Here is a 21,491-nt window from a genome sequence, read left to right as displayed (position 1 = left end):
CAACACTGGAATAAACAAGAAAACTCAGTTAATATAATCGTACAGATCAAGATACATAAACAAAATTGTAATTCATAATTGTCTTCAATTAAAATGTGTATTTTATAGCAAAATGGAATAAAATACTTTCATTAAATTCTAAGCAAGATGACGAATCCCTGCACAATAATCTTCCTGATCAAGTGGCAACACTGCATAATATAAATAGTAGCAGCAACAATACTATTTTTCAAAGTTAATAAAGAAATTTCTTATGTTCTTAACAAACACTATTAATAGGATCTTACTGAAGGCAAGGTTCTGACACACACTTTGATACTTTGACACAGCCAGCCAGCCAGTGTGATGTAGTGGTTAAATTAGCAATGAGCTTTCTCCAATCTGGCACCATTCAGATGTGTTGAAGTAGAGTTCCCTTGTCCCCAACTAGCCTGTGTTGGCTAGAGATAAAGTGGATGGTGCCAGTTTGGAAAAGAAAAGAAATCCTAATTGTAGGATTCAAAACATATACACTCTGATGGCCCACACTATCAACCTTATTTTGATGCTTAGAGCAATATTATCTGGTGGAAAATTGGGCAGTCCTAAATATTCAATGCTGTTTCCCCTTTAAATGGCTCATCCCCTACCCAATTCTTCAATATCCTTCTGTCCCTCTATGCACCAATAGCTCTTGAAACAGCTCTGAAAACAACTATTTTTTTCTTTTTGCCTAAACCACCAGCTAGGCTGAGCATCAAAGACACAAACAGTAGCATGGGAAATGGGAAAGAAGAGTATATGACTAATATAAAAGTTCCAAAGTACAGATCTGAAAAACAACTATATGAAATTTTCATTATTACATGTGTCAGGCAAGTTCAAGAATTCCCACACACAAATGGTAAAATTTGGTTTCCATATGCCAGACTTGCATACTGTTACAGAAAGGAAACATGACTCACACTGATCCTTATAAGTGCAAATCTATTAAAATGAAAAATCAATTTAATTCAGTCATAATTTAATCTTTTTGTGAGTGAAATTGCTATTTCAATGGATCATCTCCTGATTAATATCTATCTGAAATTTGGCTGAGACAATCTGACATCTTGAAAAACAAAAATATTTTGTGGACAGGAATAAATAGATGAATCCCGCCCCCCCCCCCCGGGAATGTAACCATTATTTTTCTACAAATTAGATAATGGCATCTAAGTCAAAAAGGCTTTATCAGAATGTTTGCCCACTGCATGTTTGTAAACTTGTTTCTCTCCATATTTTCACTCCACCATTCCCACTACCCCTTCTAATTTCCATGGATTTTCAAACAGAAGTTTCCACTTAATTTTCTCATTCAAAAGCTTTTACTATAAATATGTCAGGAATTTTTTTGCACTGCCATGCAAAATTGAATAATTTCATCTTCTGCAATGCAACAATCCATACAGAGAAGACAAATAACAGTTCTGATATTAAATACAGAGTGTATATTGATACATACATGCAAAATGTAGATATTTTGGCATCTGAAAACATGTACTTTGAACATCTCCAAAGACCTTACTTTGTGGTGTAAGCTTCTTTTGGCAACAGTATTTAATGAAGACTCATTTTTCTGGTTTCATGTCCTTATCCTTATTTTATCTTGACTAAATACTATGTCATTTCCACTAAATATCAGTGCAAACACATACAAATCATTCTTTTTTCACCTCATGAGAAAAGAATCTTCATCCCTAAAAAACCAGACCTTTCCAATGAGGTTATACAACTTTAAAGAGTAAACTTACAATCAGATAATGCCTAAAATAATATGTGAAATATTATCCATGTCAAATTTCAATTAACAACAAATGTTACTTTTGGGTAATGGATACAGCAAGGTAATTAGTTCTGGATAGCTGGTATTGTATGTTTTCCTTCCCTTCCCCCAAACAGCAGGTATTTTGTTATCGGTACATTTCCTGTAACAGCGCCATTTATTTTCCCTGTCATAACTGGAACTTCTCCAATAGTAATGGCTTCTATTTTCTCCAGTGCTACATTAAACTGCCTTGGAGCATTCATCATAGCATTTATGGCCACTCCATTTCTCCTGCAGTGGAAAGGGACTGTTGTCCAAAACATCCTGTCGCATCCAGTTTGCATGATGTAGCTTTGATGAAAATCATTCACAGAGGTATGCCAAGCTTTTATCAAGGGCAGCAGAAAATGGTTGTGCTTGAATGTTTTTTCAGTACCTCAGCTATCTCATCCGTTCTTCAGGCTGAGGAATTTGGGGGTGGGGGACTTAGAATCATTAAGGATCAATTATAATCAGTTAAATTAAAATAGTCACCCCTTTCATTTTTTTTTTAAATCAGTAAAACAGTCATACTGTCAAACTTCCAAATAGTAAAATGTAGCCTCATTAATACAGGATAGAGCAGGACAATTAATTCCTGTGATTTGGATATTATGCTTAATATAAATTAAAACGCATTAGCTTTTTTTTAGCAGATGCATCATACTGCTAGTTCATTTTCAGCTGTTGTTCCACTAAGACATCTAGAAACTTTTCACCTACATTACTCTTAAACCAAGTCTCCTCATTTTATATGTGTTAATTGTTCTTGTTTCCTAGGGAGGTTTTGTTTTGTTTTTTTGCCCCTAAACAGAAGATGCTATATTTGGCCTTTTGGTTTTGTCTCAATATTCCAGATACAAAAATCCTTCTATGGTATTGGATAGTCCTCCTATATTTTTTCGGTCTGCAAGTATCATAAAAAACTGTTTGGACCTTATCCAGCAAAATTATAAAAAAAGAACATGACCTAGGACAGAGTTATCACAGAGTTGGAAGACGACTCTGGAACAAGAAAGGACAGATCCTGCTCTTTTTTCTATGTAACATCTTTTACCTGTGTGTATGATTTTGTTTCCGAAGTATACAACTTCGAACTTGTCTCTATTCAATTTCATTCAATTTCTTTCAGCCCACCTTTTCCAACCTATAAAGACCGTTTTGAATTTGTCTTCTATAGTATTAGCTATTCTATCCAATTTTGCTATTTGACAAGCATTCACTTCACTGCTTTATGCAAAAAATTCATAAAAATATCAAAGACAAATCAGGGCTGATCCTTATGACACCCCACTTGATACCCCTCTCCAATTATGAGCATCCATTAATATGCATTTTTTCAGTAGGAGTTTTGAATCATAATTAATGCACCCACTTAATTATTATGCCATCTAGCCCATACTTAGCTAGCTTGCTAATCAGCATGACGTGGGGTATTTTATCAAATGCTTTGCTAAAAACAAAATACATATGTCTACAGCATTCCCACAAACTGTTAAGGAAGTTATTCCATTAAAATATTAGATAAAATTAGCCCGGCACAATTTACTACGGACAAAGACATGCTGACTTTTGGTAATCACCATACTGTTTTCAACGCACTTAGGGATCAATCTCTTTACAATCTTCCCAGGTATCAATGTCAGATAGACAGATCTGTTGGTGGTTGGGTTTTCTTCCCTCCATTTTTGTGAACATAGGGTTTTGCTTTTTTCCACTCACCTGCACTTTTTTTCCAGGATTTCTCATAAAGCTTCAGCCAGATCATCCACTGGATCCTACAATACCCCTGGATGAATTCAGTCAGAGTAAATAGGTATTCCATGACCATGTTTTCATCAGTCTCAAGCTTCAATCCTACTTGTTCTTCCTGCTTCCTCTAGACCAGTGTTTCTCAATCTCAGTAACTTTAAGATATGTGGACTTCAAGTCCTAGAATTCCTCAGCTAGCATGGGAGTTGAAGCTGTAAGTACCACTAACAGAACAGTGGAGCTTAATCCGTTTAACAACAGTACTATTCATTCCTTCTTAGGTAACATGGGACTTTGTCAAGTGCTTTGATGGAATCCTAATATATGTTGTATCTATGTCATTTCCATGAATTACCAGACCAATGACTCTCTCTATATATAAAAAAGATGTTTTATCTGGAATGACTCCATATGATTTCCCAGTAATCAATGCCTAATTTTCCACGTTTACAGGCCACTTAAAATAATACCTTCTAAAAAATTTCCTAGTACTGACCTCAAGTTGACTGATTTTGTAATTTTTCCATTCCTGTATCTCTATGTTTGAGGATGGGGATAACATTTTTCCATCCCAGTCTTTTGTCACATGAACTATTTTCCAAGATTTCTCAGACTGAAAAAAAGCTCTGAAATAATGTCCACAAACTTTTTTCTGCATCTTGGGATACATTTCATTTTAAAGATTTGAACTCATTAAAATTAATTAGATGCTATTAAAACTGTTGCCTATCTCAGTCTGACAAACAATTCTATTATTTGTTCTACTCCAATTCTGAATTCAGTCCACTTACAAGAGAAGCCTGAAGCAAAATAATTGAAATTTCCTCCTTCTTGTTGATATTCCAACATCTTTTTTAAGTAGTGGATTTATATATTTTTAGTTAAGAATATTTCTAAACAGTTCATTGAAATAATCCGTACTGATAATCTTTTGGCCAATAACACATGTAAAAGAAACATTTTTGATCTTAACATCTTTCTCGAGATTCAAGATATCTTGTGGCTTAGTGTTCCTCAGACCCTCTGTATACCACTACTGAACTCCTCACTGGTTTTAAGTTCCTTCTTCCATGGACATACATATACTTCCATACAGTGGCATGTTATAATGTAGGCTACCACAGGGAAATCATGTATTTGCCTATGACCCCCCAAAAAGAGGGACCCCAAAATCACACTTTCGGAAAACTGGTTCCGCATTCTAGCATCTCTATCTGGCAAACCGCTTGCCTCTGGCAGGCATCTCCGGCTCTATAATCAACAGGGATTTCCAGAAGCAACCTTCGAGGCCTCAGGTTAGCTTGGCCTCCATGTACATGTGCCAACTCTGCCCTCCCATGTTCCACAGTTATTATTTGAATTTTTAACGTCCAGACAATCAGTAGAAGATTCACTTGCACACATGATCGGACCATACCATTTTGTGTGTACAAAAAGAGGAGTCTAAACGCAAAACCATAGTGGTGTATGCACATATGAAATATTAAATATCTATGTGTGTAAAGTGATAGAATTATATTTCTTCATGATTAATTATGATTTGGTGCCTTCTTTAATCATGTAAGTTCATACTTTTTAAATATAAATGGCATTGCCTGTAAAGCTATTAACAATTTATTATTAACAACAAGATATGCAATTAGGCAGGCAGTCATTTGTTGTAAATTGCTTATTATGTGTGATACATTATTAGTGGAAAATAATGAAATTTGGGGCACCCTAAATTTGATTTTGCCTAAGGCCCATTCAGGCATAATGCACCACTGCTTCCATGTTCCACCTATACTTTTTTCTCCAGAATTTCTAGTCTCAGAAGCATGCTTAACTTTTTCTGAGCTTTCTGAAAAGTATTTTCATAAAATACAGGATGCACATCCATTTCAATTCAGTTTTTACAGAATGTAATTATCTTTAGTTTCTATATAACATGGCTTCCTGCAATCAGTTATTTTCTGTTGGTCACAATTAAATATAGGATAGTAGATCCTACTGTTCCATCTTTTGAAATATTAATTTATTACAAAGCAAGTCAAACATTTAGTGTTTTTCCATTTATTATCAGACTTAGACTCCAAACAAATGTAATTAAAGTTCCTTCTCAATACTGTATCCCACTTTTGGAAAAAAATTAACCTGTTTCAGGAAAATCAAACCTATATTTTAAAATTGGCTGGCAGGGAATCTATTGTATGTAGCTATCACTATATCACTTGTTTCTCACTCTTATTCTTGCCTGGATTCCATGCACATGCATGTATTCTTTCATATAACTCTACTCAACCTCCCTTTCTGCTGAATTGAGTGAACTTGTCGATTATCTACAGTGTCAGGTCCTAATGCCATCCAATGGAGGATAGGATTAAGATTGGGTAAAAATCAATATACAGTATTTACAGAATATTCACTGAGGAGTAAAGTAATCCCCACAAAGCATTCTGCAGATACAACCCCCATCTTTTACCCAACAGTGAAACCATATAATTCTATAACATAACTAAACTACTCATAGTAATTATATGGCTCAGGGGAGGGGTAGAGGAGAGGGTCAGTTGCAGCCACCAATGTCCCTTAAAATTCTACCAGGAAATCTCTGTTGTTATGCTTCTGTTATGCCATTCCTCCCCCAACTAAACCCATCTATGCTTGCTTATGTCCACTGCTCCTCTGAAACTTATACACATTGTTAAGCTAGGAAACTAGAGACTTATTCAGAATTTTGTTTGCAAGATTCTGTTAATGTAGATTTATAATAAAGTAGAATTAGTTCATTGGTTGTGTTTCCTGTCTGATCTACCTCATAAGGCTGACATCAATCTTGCAAGTCTGAAAGTACATCTCTCCCCCATTTCCTTTACAGCCCAAGAAACTAGTGAGGGTCTCTTCTGAGCCTCTTGCCCCACCCACATTCCTGCTATGGGTTCAGCTATCTTTTATCTGACCATTCCCTTTGTTGTGTCTCTTTGCCCTGTCTCTCAAGGTCATTCCCTCATAACACTACATGTGGGACCGGTCTATTAGCTGGTCCTTCAGTTGTCTCTGCTCATTCAAGATGTGCTAGCTCGTCATTCATCCAGAAGTCCAGAAATATACATTCAATATTTCTGAATCAGTATTTAAATTAGTATTATGAAGCAATAGCATTGTAACATTGTTTTTAAAAACCAAACTTCATAGCCTTTTCAGTTACCACTACTTTAACAATGTAGACTTTCTTAGTTTAATGACTCTTCTAATTCAAAATGAACATACTCTGTCATTACAATCCATGAGCTGCCAAAAAACAATCATGCCTAAATTACTAAACGCTTAACAGTAGTTAAATAATTGAATTGTTTGAAAGATTAGTTTTTGTACGTAATTAACTGGAGTTACACAGAACAATTTTGTCAGGCACACTGTTGTAACAAACAAAATCCCAGAAAGTAGGAGGTGTATGAAGAAGTGTAAACTGTAACTCTGTTTGTAGCTTATAAAAGAACAAAAACAATTAGTAACGCTAGGAGCTACTTTTCTGGAAATAGCATATTGTATTATCAATATATGCTAACATCATATAACTTCATATGAATGTTGAAGATACGTTTTGCATAATTTTTATATTATCATGCTATGCTAACTTCACTAAGTAATCTTATTGTCTTATTTTATCAATTGTTACATTTCTTTAAGTTACCTTCTGGAACCTTCAATGCCTCTCACAACTTTAGAACATATTTTAAATTAACTTATTAAAATAATATGCAAGTAGAGTAATAACTTGATAACTGAATTAATTTTATTTTGGCAAATGTTGAAAAATATATCGTCTGTTTATTTTTCAAAAATAATAAGTGCCAATTCTAATGACAAAAATTGGTCTGCCAATTTTCCAGTTTAAACTCTGGAACTCCAGTTTTCTCTAAAAGTTGAAGCAATTATACATTTTGGTCATAATTAATAGGCACACTTCATTATACAATTTTTTTCTTAATGTTGCTGAATTTATGCAGCACTTTTTAAATACTCGGCAAATTTTGCTCCTTACTTACATGTAATATCTTCTATAGAAAAAATAGCATCAAAAAAGAAAAGAAAAAAGAAAAGTGCAAAGGAAGAGGGGAATGATTATTATACTCATCTAGATATTTCATGATATTAATGTGAACACCAGTAATTTTTAAAGCTTGCATTTTCTGTACTTATTTTTCTAAGAAAAGTATGGATCACCTTAACAAAATATCCCTGACAGCAAAGAGCTAGATTGTATGTGAAATCATCAGTCTCACAAGTATTGTATTGGGAGTACAGGATAGAGCGGGGATTTTCAAAACATTTTCAGGCCATGGAATCTGTTTGTTTAAAAAAAAAATTCCCAGAACCCCTGATCCAAAGGAAAATCTCTAGTGATAGAAAATTGGCTGTGTACAAGTGAACTTTTTTTAATCTGTAGTCTCTCACAGAACCCCATCAAGTTCTCAAGGAACCTTAGGACTCCACATAATGCAGTGTGACCAAGTTCTTTTTCTCTCAAATTTGCTTTTACACAGAGAAATTTGTACAAAAAGGTAGCTGAGAAAATGAGTCAGTTACAGGAATGCTGAAGAGAGTGACATAAAGACAAGTTTAGATTCAAAATCCAAATTAGCTCAAACCATCTACATGAAAATGAAAGAATTAAGAAAATAAAGGATGAATAGTGTCTCAGTAGTTCCTGGTAAAAAAGTTTAGTTTCAAGAAGAATACTATTATAGTTTAATTTTTTACAATTTTTTTTTGTAACAGGCCAACCAAGAAAAAATTCTGGAAATTCTTTAAAATGATGTTACACTGTCATTTTAAAGATAACCAAAATGGTTGAGTTATACTACAGAACAAATGTTCCACTACAAGGTAACTATTTATTATCTTGTGTGTGTGTGTGTGTAAGTATGGCAGGCCCTGATACACATGACTTCACCCAGATCATTGCATGTAATGTCTTGTTAGCCTCACTCTTCTAAGCAGTAATCTCTGCTGGAAAAGCCATCTTTGTTGAATTTGATTAAATTTTCATGCACGAATCCCAATAGTTTATGTTTATTCCTTTTCAGGCTTAGAACTTAAAAGAGATTTACTGGACTAAAACCATCCCAGGAAAGAAACTGTGAGGGTAACAGTCTGTCATGTTGTTGCCATCTAGCAACTGGCATTCAGTGGCATACTGTACCAACATATAGAGGCCCTGTTTTCAGTCATGTCTAATAGCTATTTAAAAAGATAAACACTCCCTTGAGTTGAGTTTAACCTTCCAGAGGACATGGCTGCCTCAGCATTTTGAGGAAGGGCACTTCATTCACATCAACATCACTGCAAAGCACCTTTTCAAGTGCCTTTATTATTAGCTATTGATTAATTTATCTTTCATGAATAACCAATGACATATTTATGCAATCCAGAACGAAAATACAAACTGTCAGTTTTCTTGTTCAGTAAATTATTAAAGCTGCTTCCTAAAGACTTTCAAAAATCATCTAGAACAAAAACCCAACAAAAATAGTTGAGATTAAATTATAAATTGGTTATGCTTTAGGCTCACCTGACAGCTCATCATGCTCTTAGTGAATTAACCATTAAATACATTAAATGTTCCTTTTTCCTTGAATTCAGTTATTATGCTCAGTGAATTATCTGTATCTTCTACAGTATTTTGATCTGCCAGGAAGATGAATAGGTTATTAAAATAGACCATGCAAATTGTAGGAGTTTTCCATGGACATATCTAACCTACATAATAAGCAATGTGTTGGTATAGCTTAGACTGATCAGTACCATCAGAATTTGCATGATATGTCAAGGATTGCAGTACCACACCTAAAATACACCTGCAGTATAAGGAATGAATTTGTAAAGGCAGTACCAGCAATTCCCATGTCAGACAGAACCATTATGTCAAAACTGAGCAGGTGCCTCCCAATAAGAAAACCATGAAGATGACAGACTCATTTCCTTTGGCTCAAAAAGGCATGAGAAAAAGGCCTAGAATTTAAAATTAGAGCTCTACATATACAATAGGCATTGATTTCTGTGTAGTGCAGGTGGCAGATCTCTGGGTATTTGGTTTCCTTCTTGTCTGCAATAAAACAACTAACCTAGCTTGTCACGTGTGCAAGTTTCTGTTATAAGCAGTCCCTGAATATGGGGTTAAGTGTTTGGAGAGTCAAGATGTATTGCCACTTCTAGCATGAAGCCCAACATGCAAGGCTTAAGCCTCCCATTCTGTCCTTTAAACCCCCAAATAGCAAACAAAAGAAAAACTTTTGGCACCAATTGCTCAGTTGAAGGTGTTTTGAAACCTCAGTTGGGATGCTGGTAGGCCCCATGCTGAAATGAACTTTGGAATTTTGTTGTTGTTTTTGTCATCATCATATTTCTCCAGAACTTTAAAATGGAAACAGTAACAGAAGTAGATATATGAGAATAACTCTGACTTCTTAAATTTATACAGCTGCTTCATAAATATTTGAACTACACATTTGAAAATCTGTGGTCACAGGGTTTTTAAAAATCGCTCCTTGATTTCCAGGAGTGATACTAAAGTAGAAAGCTTCAATCAGTAAAACAGAACAGCCCAATTTTGAATGTACTGGTACCTATGGCCTCTCCAGGCTTATGTTTCAAATTTGTACATGGAAATAAAAAGGATAAATTAAAATAAGTGCAGCATATTTATATTTTTGTCTTCCACAATTCTGACACTACAAATGATTTTCCAGAAGTTCTAGCCAGTGTTCTATAGCAACTGTTGATAACAACTGATCAGACATTTAATGAGAAATCTTAGCAACCTTCTGTTAAACTACACTATACCTGACCCCTTCTACTTAACAAAATACTGCAGCATGTCCAGAGAAATGTTTATGTCTAAGAATAGCTATCTACACACATTCTTCAAGATGCAAGGACAAGATTTAAAACCTCTCTATCATGAATCCACTTTGTATTGCCTTAGCACCATTACATCAAAGCTTCAGAAATAGTTTCGAGTCTGCTTCCTTAAAAAAGAGTATCATGAACATCCTTGACATTTTAGAAATAATTTATTGATTTTTTGCTCAACACTGCCATAAATTAAATGATGTAATGGACAGCACTGTTATACTACTAGAAAAACATGCCTTTCAGATTCTTAACTACATACTGCATAAGAGTAACAGCTGGATTAATGTTAAAAATAGTCCAGCTTGATGCTAATTTGTACACATGAGCAAAATGACGTGGTGCTGAAATAGCTTCTAGAATCACTAACTAGGGATATAAGCCTACAGTAACACACTTTTGAGGAGGCTGAGTTTCTCAGCCTTACCAACAAGGACTTTTTAACTAAATATGCCAAAAATGAAAACCCAAAACTTTCCACATGAAAAGTATATGCTCTCCCACTGAGTCATTCTTTGTCCTTTTTCAATATTCATTTCTGAATGTGCCATCTTTCATTAACCTATTAACTACATAAAATATACCAAGGTTGGCTATGCTGTTAAGGAATTATGAAATCGGTAGCCAATCCATCTGATGAGTGCTGGGTTGGGGAAGGACGTTTTAGAGTATACAATCTTCATGTGAACATGTACATGCCTTTCTGTATATTGAACATAAACATTATAAATGAAAACTTGTCTATAGTCTAAGACGAATTATTGGGTACTCAGTTACCCCGTTCCTTTGGGATGTATACAGAAATATTGCAATATTCAGGTCACTGCTCTCAGAGTGAAAAATATAAGCCGAACATAGGAGATGGTTCTACTGGCAGCTGTTCCTCAAGAGGCTCATAGTTGAAAGGTTTAGTATCTAGACCTGGTTCTGGATTTAGAATTTCCACTACTAAAATCCACTAGGACTGTATTTTCTATTCTATGTCAAAGCTGTAGCTTACTTAAGTACTGGGGTCCTGAAAAAAGTGAACAGAACATCCTAAAAATATTTTTGGTGGAACCATCTGACAGAAATTTAACACATCATTTGGATCAGTACAGTCAAACTGCATATATCTTCTCTTTCTCCTTATGTTACTTCTGTTATTAGTTCAATGAAGAATGCAAAATACTTTCAGCCAAAGTCATTGGGGATATGCCAGCTGCACCAGAAAAAAATGCAGCCTCCTAAGGAGGTGCCCACAGGTGGAGCATGGGACATTTGGGAATAGATATCTCTCCTTTCTCCAAATGGTCCATCAAAATTAGATTAGGCTAATAGTGACAGGCTTTCTCAGATTACATAGAAAGTTTATTAACTGTTTATTTAGAATGATTCTTATATTTACTGCATTTGCTAATTATTGATTTTATTTTGACCATGGTTTTAAAATGCTAAACTCATATAAGATCATTTTTAAATGTAGTACTAATCTAGTATTTATTTGAAAATTCTCATTCAATTTTATACAGCTTGCAAATCTCTTTTCTATTTTTTTTTTTTTGGTTCCTTTTTGTTCCTTTTGTTCCTTTTTTCTTTGGTTGTGCTTTTAAATGCAAAATAAAATAAAATACATTTGAAAAGGTACACACAACAGGGAAAAAATAGGTTTTTCTGTATCACAATCTCATAGTAGAAAAAACGATCATGCACTTTAAGGCTAATTTCCTGATATGGTAAATTACATCCAAACCAGTGGCATAGTTATTATCCTACCACGCCTAAGTTTAGCAAATCTGGAGCAGGTCTCCCACTGTATGGGTCTGTTAAACAGGTTTATTTTCAGTAATACAGTAGCAAAAATGTATAAACAACCCTAGAAATTAATCTTAACTTCATATGTATTATTGTTGTTGTTATTTATTAAATTATATGCTGCCCAATGTCTCTGGGCAGTTGTAAGTTTGGGGATGGAGAGAAACTAAAATGCTCTATGCTACAATATTCTTTTCAAAATCAAGCTAGGAGTTCCTTGTGATTCATTATTTTCCAAGAGAAATTATCATGGGCCAAGCTATGACTGAAGTATTGCTACTACAGTAACAATAGCAACAAGCAGTAACAATAAAGTTAGAACATAACCTATTTGGAGTCATTTGTGTGGAGTCATACTGTGCTTAAAAAGAGTGACTTAAAAACTCTTCAAATTATTTTCTATTTTATTAATATTTCTATTCAAATGAATCCATCAGTTTCATGGTAGATCCTAGTAGATGGACTAGTAACAATCTCTTTTACTCTAAAACTCATTTTTCAAATAAATAACTCCATGCAAGTAATAGAAATAGCTAACCTGTTGTGTAATGGTATCCCATGGTCCTTGCCAGAGGCGATCCCTATAGCATTCATGCACACTTTTCCATATTTCATCCAGAGTTAAAGGTTTTCCATCTGTAAAAAGAAATCCACAAATTCTATTGTGAGAAGTTGTTTATAACATCTCTATATAATTTTGATCACCAAAATACATATGATTGAAAGCAAACAAACAAAAAAAATTAACAGTGATAGGGACATTAATTCTTCTTAATCTAAAAAAACCACAACAATAATGTCATGAAGAATGTTTGTATACAGGTGAAGAAATTAGGATGTCCAAACTTATTTATCAGCGTTTTGTAACTTATGTCTAAATGGTAGGATAACTGCTCTCGACAAGGTCTTCTGTGCAATATAGATTATACCTTCACTCTTGGATCAGCTTTTTTTAATAAAATGAAGTTACTGTATTGAAACAAATATACGATCTGTTTTTGACAAATGAGAGAATATTTTGACTTTTTTTCCAATAACTATCATTATCATGGCATTTATCAGGTGTCAGGAGGACATTATACTGTGATAAATAGTCTCATTCCATTGACATTTTCATCTTCATGAAATAAACAAGATTTATTCTTCCAATTAACATTTGAATGTCATATTTAGATAGAACTCAAAATCCTGTTGCCATCAGATTCAGGTGTTTTTTTTAACATACTCAAAATGGAGGACAACATTCTGTTTACTATTTAGCAGCACTAATGTCAAGTGCAAAAACAATAAGGGAAGCAAAGATAATATTAGGAACTAATATCTGTGTAGGAAAATTGAAATGTGTCACAACAGCAAATAAACCCCAAATACTGATGGATTAGTTATCGTATATGTTACTAACACAAAGAAAACTTAACCAAAACAGGTTTGTGGTGATGCCCTCCATGTGCCTTTTAATTACTACTACCCAGAAATCTGATCCTCCAAGTTCCCAAAAGTTATCTTCCATCTAAAAGTTTTCCATTTTCCTATATCATTCTTGAGGTGCTTATGTATTTCCTTTTATTTTGTTTTAAAATTTACTTAACGATTCTGAGATGATCAAGAGTTCTTCTATGGATATTTTTTCATTTTGCAGTCTTCCTTGCTGCTCACATTTCCTGTTTTGAAAAAGGCCTATTGTAGGAGTTTCCTCTAGATGTCTCCTTTGGGATTTAATTGAATCATAGGAAACTAGGGCAGTTGAAGACTGCTGTAAAGATGATTGTACATTGAAAGAAAGGTTGTTAACATATTCTCTTTTGACCACTTCATAAAACAAAGTAAGTACAAGAATTTCATGAGAATTGTTCTGCAACTTTTTTTTCATAAATTTAGAAAGCAATTTCTTTTTCATCAATTTGAAGGCAGATGGTTAAAGCAAATGCAAAAGAATTTTTTTGCACAGCACTAGTTTTAATAGGAAATGCTAAACATAAAAAGGGATCTGATTCCTGCTGCGAAACTTCCATTTTACATCTGTCATGACTGGCTTCCTTCCAGATATTAAGTAAAACAAATTTGCTTAGATAAATATGAGTATCTGTTATTGATATGGTAATGCACAATTTCAATTTCATGTTTTAATTGCTATTCTGTTTCATGTATTCTTTGTCTGACTGAATTGGCCCTATTCTAGAATGAAGTCTTTATAAATATAGAAAGGGAGCTACATAAATTGATATTATTGCATTCAGTGAGTTTGGATAAAGGCTCAATTCCTTGTCTTCAAAAGCAGAAAAGCTTGCAAAGTCCATCCCTCTGATCCTGGAACTCTTCCACGAAGCAGAAGACAGGACCTATTTCAAAGTCACTGCCTGTTCTAATACAAACTGCTGTATCAGCATTTCTGTCACACAAATATATGGGAGAAGAACACTTTCATAGTATGTTACTTATATACAGTTATAATTTTTACTTCCAACTTTTTAATACGAATTTTAAAATTAATTATAATTAATGGGGGGGTTTAATTTAGAAAGAACAAATTTGGAGTGAAAGTGTACAATTCAAATGAATCTTTAAATTTATACTTAACATTTCAAAAACTGTTAGATGTGGTTAAACAATAACGTCCCTATTAACTTTAATGTATTTCAAAGCAGGAAAATGTTTCAGCAACATGCTTATGAACCTTTTAACGATAAAATTGCTGCCACAGAAGTCACTTCTACATAGAAAATTAAGAAAAAAATATTTGTAATTTCATATTGCTGCAAGAGCACATGTTGAAGAATCACCAGTATTGATGACTATTCATTTCCATTGCACAAAAATAGCACATCTCATAAGAAATTGCCTTAGAAAGAAATGCTGTCCATGTTGCTATACAAAACCTGGGATCATCTTAACCTAGTCCTGGTGTCACAGTTGTAATTTACTTTACTATAAAGTACACAAAGTGCTGCCAGAAACCCACAGATATGTAGACAATGCAACATGAATCATGCAACCAGAAGTAATGTTTACATATGGAAGAAAAAAAAAACTATTAGTAATATAAAAATATTTTTTCTTATAGCTCTAACAGATAAGATGCTAGTATTAAGATTAAGAAATTAAGACTTCAGATTTTTTTTTTTAAATGTATGAAGAACTAACAGTATTCACATTAGATAAACTATATTGGATGAATATACACAATGCAAGATATAACATATTAATCACAGTATTAATATATCACAAACTCTGACTTAGTATCAGTGGCTGAATGAGATAAATATATATTTCTATGCAAGGTTGTAAATATTCACAAGCTGAAAAAATTAATATTAGAAAGAAATATGGAATTAAATGCTTCCTTTTAGTAGCACTGTAGAAGCTTTATTTTCTATCTGTACATTCCATGTGCTGCTAAAAGAAGCTTATCATTACATGAGTAAATCCAACTAAATAAGTTATTTTCAAATTACTGTTCACAAACTAAATAATGAAAGAATTAATCTTTGCAGCTAACTTTGCTCATTGAAGACATTAACAATTTTTTAATTTAAATGGTTCTATTATGTTAGATTTGTCTTTGTCTTTCTTTCAAAAGAAGCATGTTATAAGGATTGCAACTCTGTAACATCCAAAGGGCATCTAAACAAAAACTATGGGGAAATGGTCCATTTTAGCTCTGGATTGGTCCTACTCTTCAGTGAAGAAATATAAGAGAGAAGGAACCCCAAGTTTGTTGTAAAAAAATCCTTCAAAAGCTATTGTTTTCTACTGTGGAAAAATTCCCAACAAACGTGTTATGGCATATAATTATACTTTCAGGAGCAATTAAAATTCTGTACTGCAAGGGGAGCTGTTGGCATGCAATATAATGATGGTGCATTAAATCATCCATCAGCTTCTGTAATATCCACTCCAGCTATAAGGAGTCATGTTTCAACACATCTGATTCCCTGATGCTGACAAGCTAAACAACTTGTTTTGTCTCTGGGAGCTCTTCTCTGGTGATTAACTGCTTATAGTGAATACTAATTATATGAAAATAGCATACTTTTAAAAAATGGGGGTGGGGATGAAACTCGCCTTACACAGTACCTGCAGCCACAGCAGCATTTCCTTCCCACCCTCCACTTTCACCCAACGGGAATGCTGTTGTTCCAATGAATACAAACATGACATATTTTCACATGCTAAATTAATGGGTCTCTTACTTTATGTTTTGAAATCACCAAGTAAGCAGCAAGCATTTCTTTATTTGCCCACCTGCAAATAAGTTTCAACAGTGTGTTGCTACTTTGTCAAAAGTTTGTAATAATTACAAGGATATAATCTCAGTGTGAGTTAGCAAACTATTACAAGCAATATACCTTGAGATATGCACCTCATTTCCTACCTCCTAAATTGCAAATATACTCTAAATTATCATGTGCAAAAATATGAACCTGAGATTAAAAACCTCTTTACCAGATTTGTTTGAAAATTTCCTCTTCCAATTTTACATCCAAAGAGCTAGTTAAAATGCTAACGTGGCAAAATTAAAAGCCATTAAACAATATAAGGCAGCAAGTGATTAAATCTACCAAGCACATTCAGAGCAGCTTAAGCTACTTTTTAATTAAAAAGAAAAAGATATCACTAGCAACATTCAGATGTGTTAATCTAGATAAAGCAAGATAATTCCACACACAAAAGCTAATGATGCTGCTGTATGGGAAACTAAAGTTAGAAATGACTTCAAGATTTCAACTCCCTAACCCCAGGAACAACTCTTTGGATGGAAAAATGTGGAGCACAAAACCTGGAGTGCAGTAGTACAATCATTCTATTCCAGCCCGGGCATCCTGAAGGTATTTATGCTTCAACTCCTCCTCTTCCTCCTCCTCATCGCTATTATCTTTTTTTATATGTAACTCAAGGTGGTGAACATACCTAATATCCTGCCTATTTTCCCCACAACAACAACCCTGTGAGGTGGATTGGGCTGAGGGTGAGTGATTAGTCCAAAGTCACCCAGCTGGCTTTCATGCTTAAGGCAGGCCTAGAACTCACAATCTCCTGATTTCTCAGCCAGCACCTTAACCACTACACCAAACTGGTTCTTTGAATCTTCCTATTGTCTGGGGAATTCTAGGAAGTGAAGTCTTTACATCTGGACAGCACTATGGTTGGGAAAGGCTACTCTAATCTACTAATTAAAGATAATTAACAGTGGTCTTCAAGGTTGTGGAGTTCTTTACCTTCCTGAAGCATTGTAAAACAACTAAGAAATGTATTTATAAAAACAACATATATAACCAACTCTTGGCACACATTTTAAAAATTATGCAGAAAACTGAAACATGATTAACTTGTTTTCATCATTAAAATTCCCTCACTTAGATAATATTAATTAAAAATGATTTTTTCTGTAAGCTCCTATCAGTGACACCTCAATAACTCTCAAGGCCAAATATTCTATTTATGGGGATGACCCCATATTTTTAAGATTAAAAAAAAGAAAAGAAAAGAAAATAGTAATCAGGTTTAGTCTTGCTGCCAGGATTCTGAAGTTCAAGTTTCTTCAGGCAGAGATGATATCATCCACCCTTAAGTTACTGATACTTGCAGATACTGAAATATGTACCTGAAATGAATCATTAACCACTTACTCATTTTTTTTTATTTTCTGGCCAGTTAAGTTCAAAATTTATATCATTACGTATCTTTTAAATATTTGCTTGACATAGGAGGCACTTACCTAAAAAACAAGCCCTAAAATAGAGAACAGGAGCTTGGTAACTGCAAGAATATAGAACATGATATTCATAGCGAATCACCTCTGATGCTTCAGAGACTCCAGCCTCTTGAGAATCATCCAGACCTTCCTGAAACAGAAACCAATAAACACAAGGCTGTAACAGGAAAAAAACAGCTTATTCCATCAAATTGATACACATATGAAGTAATCAAAATCACATCATTTATGTATGCATACACTGTATTACATCATCATAAGTCCGTCCGGTATATTAAAAAGCACACACACACATGCGCGTGCACACATAGTGTGTGTGTGAGAGAGAAAGAGGGGGGTGTTTAATATAGTTGTGACAAAAATATTTTTAATAAGATAACTCTCTTGTTCTAGTAATAATTAGATCCTTGGGATCATCCTGCATGAGTCAGGCAATTTATCTACAAGTCTCATTTTTTAAAAGTTCTATAAGTTTATCCACCCATTTATCATCTTAGCATTTAAAATGTCAAAAAGATTTCTTAGTGATATCACAAGTTCCCTTCCCTTAAGTGTTACCATTTGGTGGGACCTCAGAGGTGTGCCTTTTCCATGTTTGCCCAGACTCTTTGGAACAGCCTCCCCCCTGAAATTTAGAGAGAATCCAACCTATTAGCCTTCTGTGATGACCAGGATCTTCACTCAGGCATTGGGCTAAGATGGAAGTGAGCCAAGCAAATGCAAATGCAAATGTAAACATGGAGTTGATGGGATGTTGTGGCACTGTGATGGGATCTGTGATGTTGTTGTGGAGTTTTGTGAGTTTTATTTATTCTGATTGTATGAATGTTGTTGCAAGCTCCCTAGGATTATCATGTATAAAAGGCAGCTATGTAAGTTTTTTAAGTTTGGTCGATCAGTATCATGTACAGAAAGAATCCACAACAAACTTAAAAAGTATTTTCTCTCTCAGAACTCAGCTATGGTCAGAAAGGACACATTTGAATTGAATGCCATGTGCTTGCTTTCTATTCAACCCAATGCGCTATAATTTCTATAGAACTTTCAAATATTCAGAATGCTTCACAAATGTCACATACAAGACTGGGGTCACATATCATGCTAAGTCATTGTTTACTTACCACAATTCACTGAATAATGCAGAGTTGGGTGGTTTAATACTTCATGGTTTATAAACTACAATGTCCCACTTCACAAAATACAAAGCCAAAACCATAAAAATACGTTATGCTTTAGTGCAATCTATGAACTCAAACACTGTCTTCAGTATAATCCTTAAATTCTTACATTTTATAATTAATTCCTTAGAATTACAGCAGGAAGGTAAGGGATCAGACTGAAAAAAGCAGTACTGCACTGTTGTATCACAAGCCCAGCCCCATTTCCACATGCATCACAACGATGCACCCTCCCCCCAGCAAGAGCCTACAGTCACTACTGTCTAGATTAGAAACAGATGGACTGAGTCTAAAATAATGTGGCTTGTTTAAGGCTATCTAATGAGATAAAGGCAAGAATCAAACAGAGGCTTCCTTTTAGCCACTATGCTGTTCCTAGCCTATTACATCGATAGGGTTTGTTCCAACCAAGAGGAGTTTTATGCAGGGGAAGAAAAATATTAGAGTCATGGGCAATTCACATGGCCAAACTCATACAGAATTCAAAACATGGTTAAATAACTGCACAATCTTCTTAAGTATAATATTGTAAAGCTGAGTTTATTAATTCATTATTACTAACAAATTTGGCCAGAAAAGTTCAATTATATCATCACTTTTCAAATTCTGCATTAATCTACTCATATTCTTATTACACTAAGTTGGTTGTCTATCACTGACAATCTTTTGGTCAGTTTGAGTGGCAAAACATCCTTCTGTATAATTCAACAGACAGAAAATAAATGTCAGACCCCAAATTTATATTGGCAGTGAATTTTTAATACTATTTTTAAAAAGAAAATTTAAACTATTTACTTTTATACCAGCCCTGCTCTTGTTAATACCTGCACAAACTATGTATATTGTAATTCATATAATAACAGCAATCTATATTACTGAAAATAGAGTACTTCAACAGTAAACATACCACTACTAGATTAGGAGTAAATATAATAAAAAATCTACACTGTATCATAGCAGTGAAACTAATGTAAGGCATTCATTACAGGTAGTCAAGTTACAACCATTCATTCAGCGACTGTTCAAAGTTACGTTGTTGAATGAAGGGACTTATGACCAGTCCTCAAAGTTCCAGCTGTTGCAGCAGACTCGTGGACATGAGAACAAAATTTGGGTGCCTGGCAACCAGCTCGCACTTACGACCAGTTGCAGCGTCCTGCAGTCACTTTATCGTCATTTGCACCCTTCCCTGCTGGCTTCCCCCAAGCAAAGTCAATGGGAAGCCAGCAAGAAGGGTCACAAGTTGCTGGGGTAAGTCTCCCCCCACACTTTTTGCTCACACGTACTGCACCCTCCTTCCCCCCTTCACTTTCACCCACCCTGCATCCTTTCCTCAGCCTCCCTGCACTTGCACACAAGTATGGATACACCCACACCTTCTTTCCCTGGCCTCCCTGAGATCATACCCATGCACACACATACTCTGCACCCTTTCCTTGGCCTCCCTGCAATTGTACACATGTACCCCGCACTCCCTGTGATTGCACGCACCCTTTCATTGGCACCCCTGCAATAACACACACGCACGTATGTACCCCGCACTCTTTCCATGGCCTCCCTGTGATCACAACCACCCCACGCCCTCTGTCCTCAGCTTCCTGCACTTGTACACATGCACACCTGCATCCCCGTGCCCTCTTTCCATGGTCTCCCTGCAATCACATGCACCCCATGCCCTCTTTCCTTGGCCTCCCTGACATCACATGCACCCCATACCCCCTTTCCCTGGCCTCCCTTGACTGCACACATATACCCTGCACCCTCATTCTCTGGCCTTTCTGAGCTTGCGCTGCACCAAGCACCCTTTCCAACTCGCACGCAGCCTGTGCCAGGCCTCCCAGGGTCTCTCCCACCCCACGCAGCATCCCTGCATTCCTTACCTGGGACTCGCTCCGCTTCCCACTTAACGATCCATGTGTCTTGGGTTATGATGGCAAGGGGAATGCCTGGATTGCTGTCGCTAAGTGATGTGGTCAGGTGATGTTGCACTTTATGACCACATTGCTTAGTGAGAGCAATCCCAGTCCCAATTGCAGTTGTAACTCAAGGAATAAAGAGTCCTTGCTTAACAACCATTCATTTAGCAACCGAAGTTACAATGGCACTAAAAAAGTCACAACCAGTGCCCGAAGTTACGATTGTTGCAGAGCCCCCACAGCCACATGATCGCAATCCAGGCGCTTGGCAACCAGCTCATATTTACAACAGGTTCCAGTATCCTGGAGTCATGTGATTGCCATTCCCAGCCAGCTTCCAGCAAGCAAAATCAATGGGGAACCACATGATTCACTTAACTATCATGTGATTCGCTTAACAATGTGATTCACTTAATGAC

The 21,491-nt window shown here is 35.3% G+C and overlaps 1 protein-coding gene across 7 annotated transcripts in view; it reads right to left on the bottom strand.

The window, feature by feature from the left end:
• The window catches only part of ATG10 (autophagy related 10), a 126,501-nt gene that overhangs the window by 21,583 nt on the left and 83,427 nt on the right, over positions 1-21,491 (bottom strand). For all 7 annotated transcript variants that reach the window (XR_015793854.1, XR_015793853.1, XR_015793852.1 and 4 more), the window contains exons 4-5: positions 17,982-18,108; positions 12,804-12,901 (exon numbers count right to left, since the gene is read on the bottom strand). Coding sequence is in view for 4 of the 7 variants with exons in the window: in XM_088130245.1 (XP_087986371.1) it covers positions 12,804-12,901; positions 17,982-18,108 (225 nt within the window). In the remaining 3 variants the exon portion in view is untranslated. The remainder of the gene's footprint in view (positions 1-12,803; positions 12,902-17,981; positions 18,109-21,491) is intronic.

This window comes from Python bivittatus, unplaced genomic scaffold, assembly GCF_059951505.1.
Source record: "Python bivittatus isolate LINGU-HERP-01145 unplaced genomic scaffold, Pbiv_v1 ctg000850_np1212, whole genome shotgun sequence".
Lineage (NCBI taxonomy): Eukaryota > Metazoa > Chordata > Lepidosauria > Squamata > Pythonidae > Python > Python bivittatus.
The sequence above is the reverse complement of the archived record's forward strand: the minus strand, read 5'-3'. Positions and strand labels throughout refer to the sequence as shown.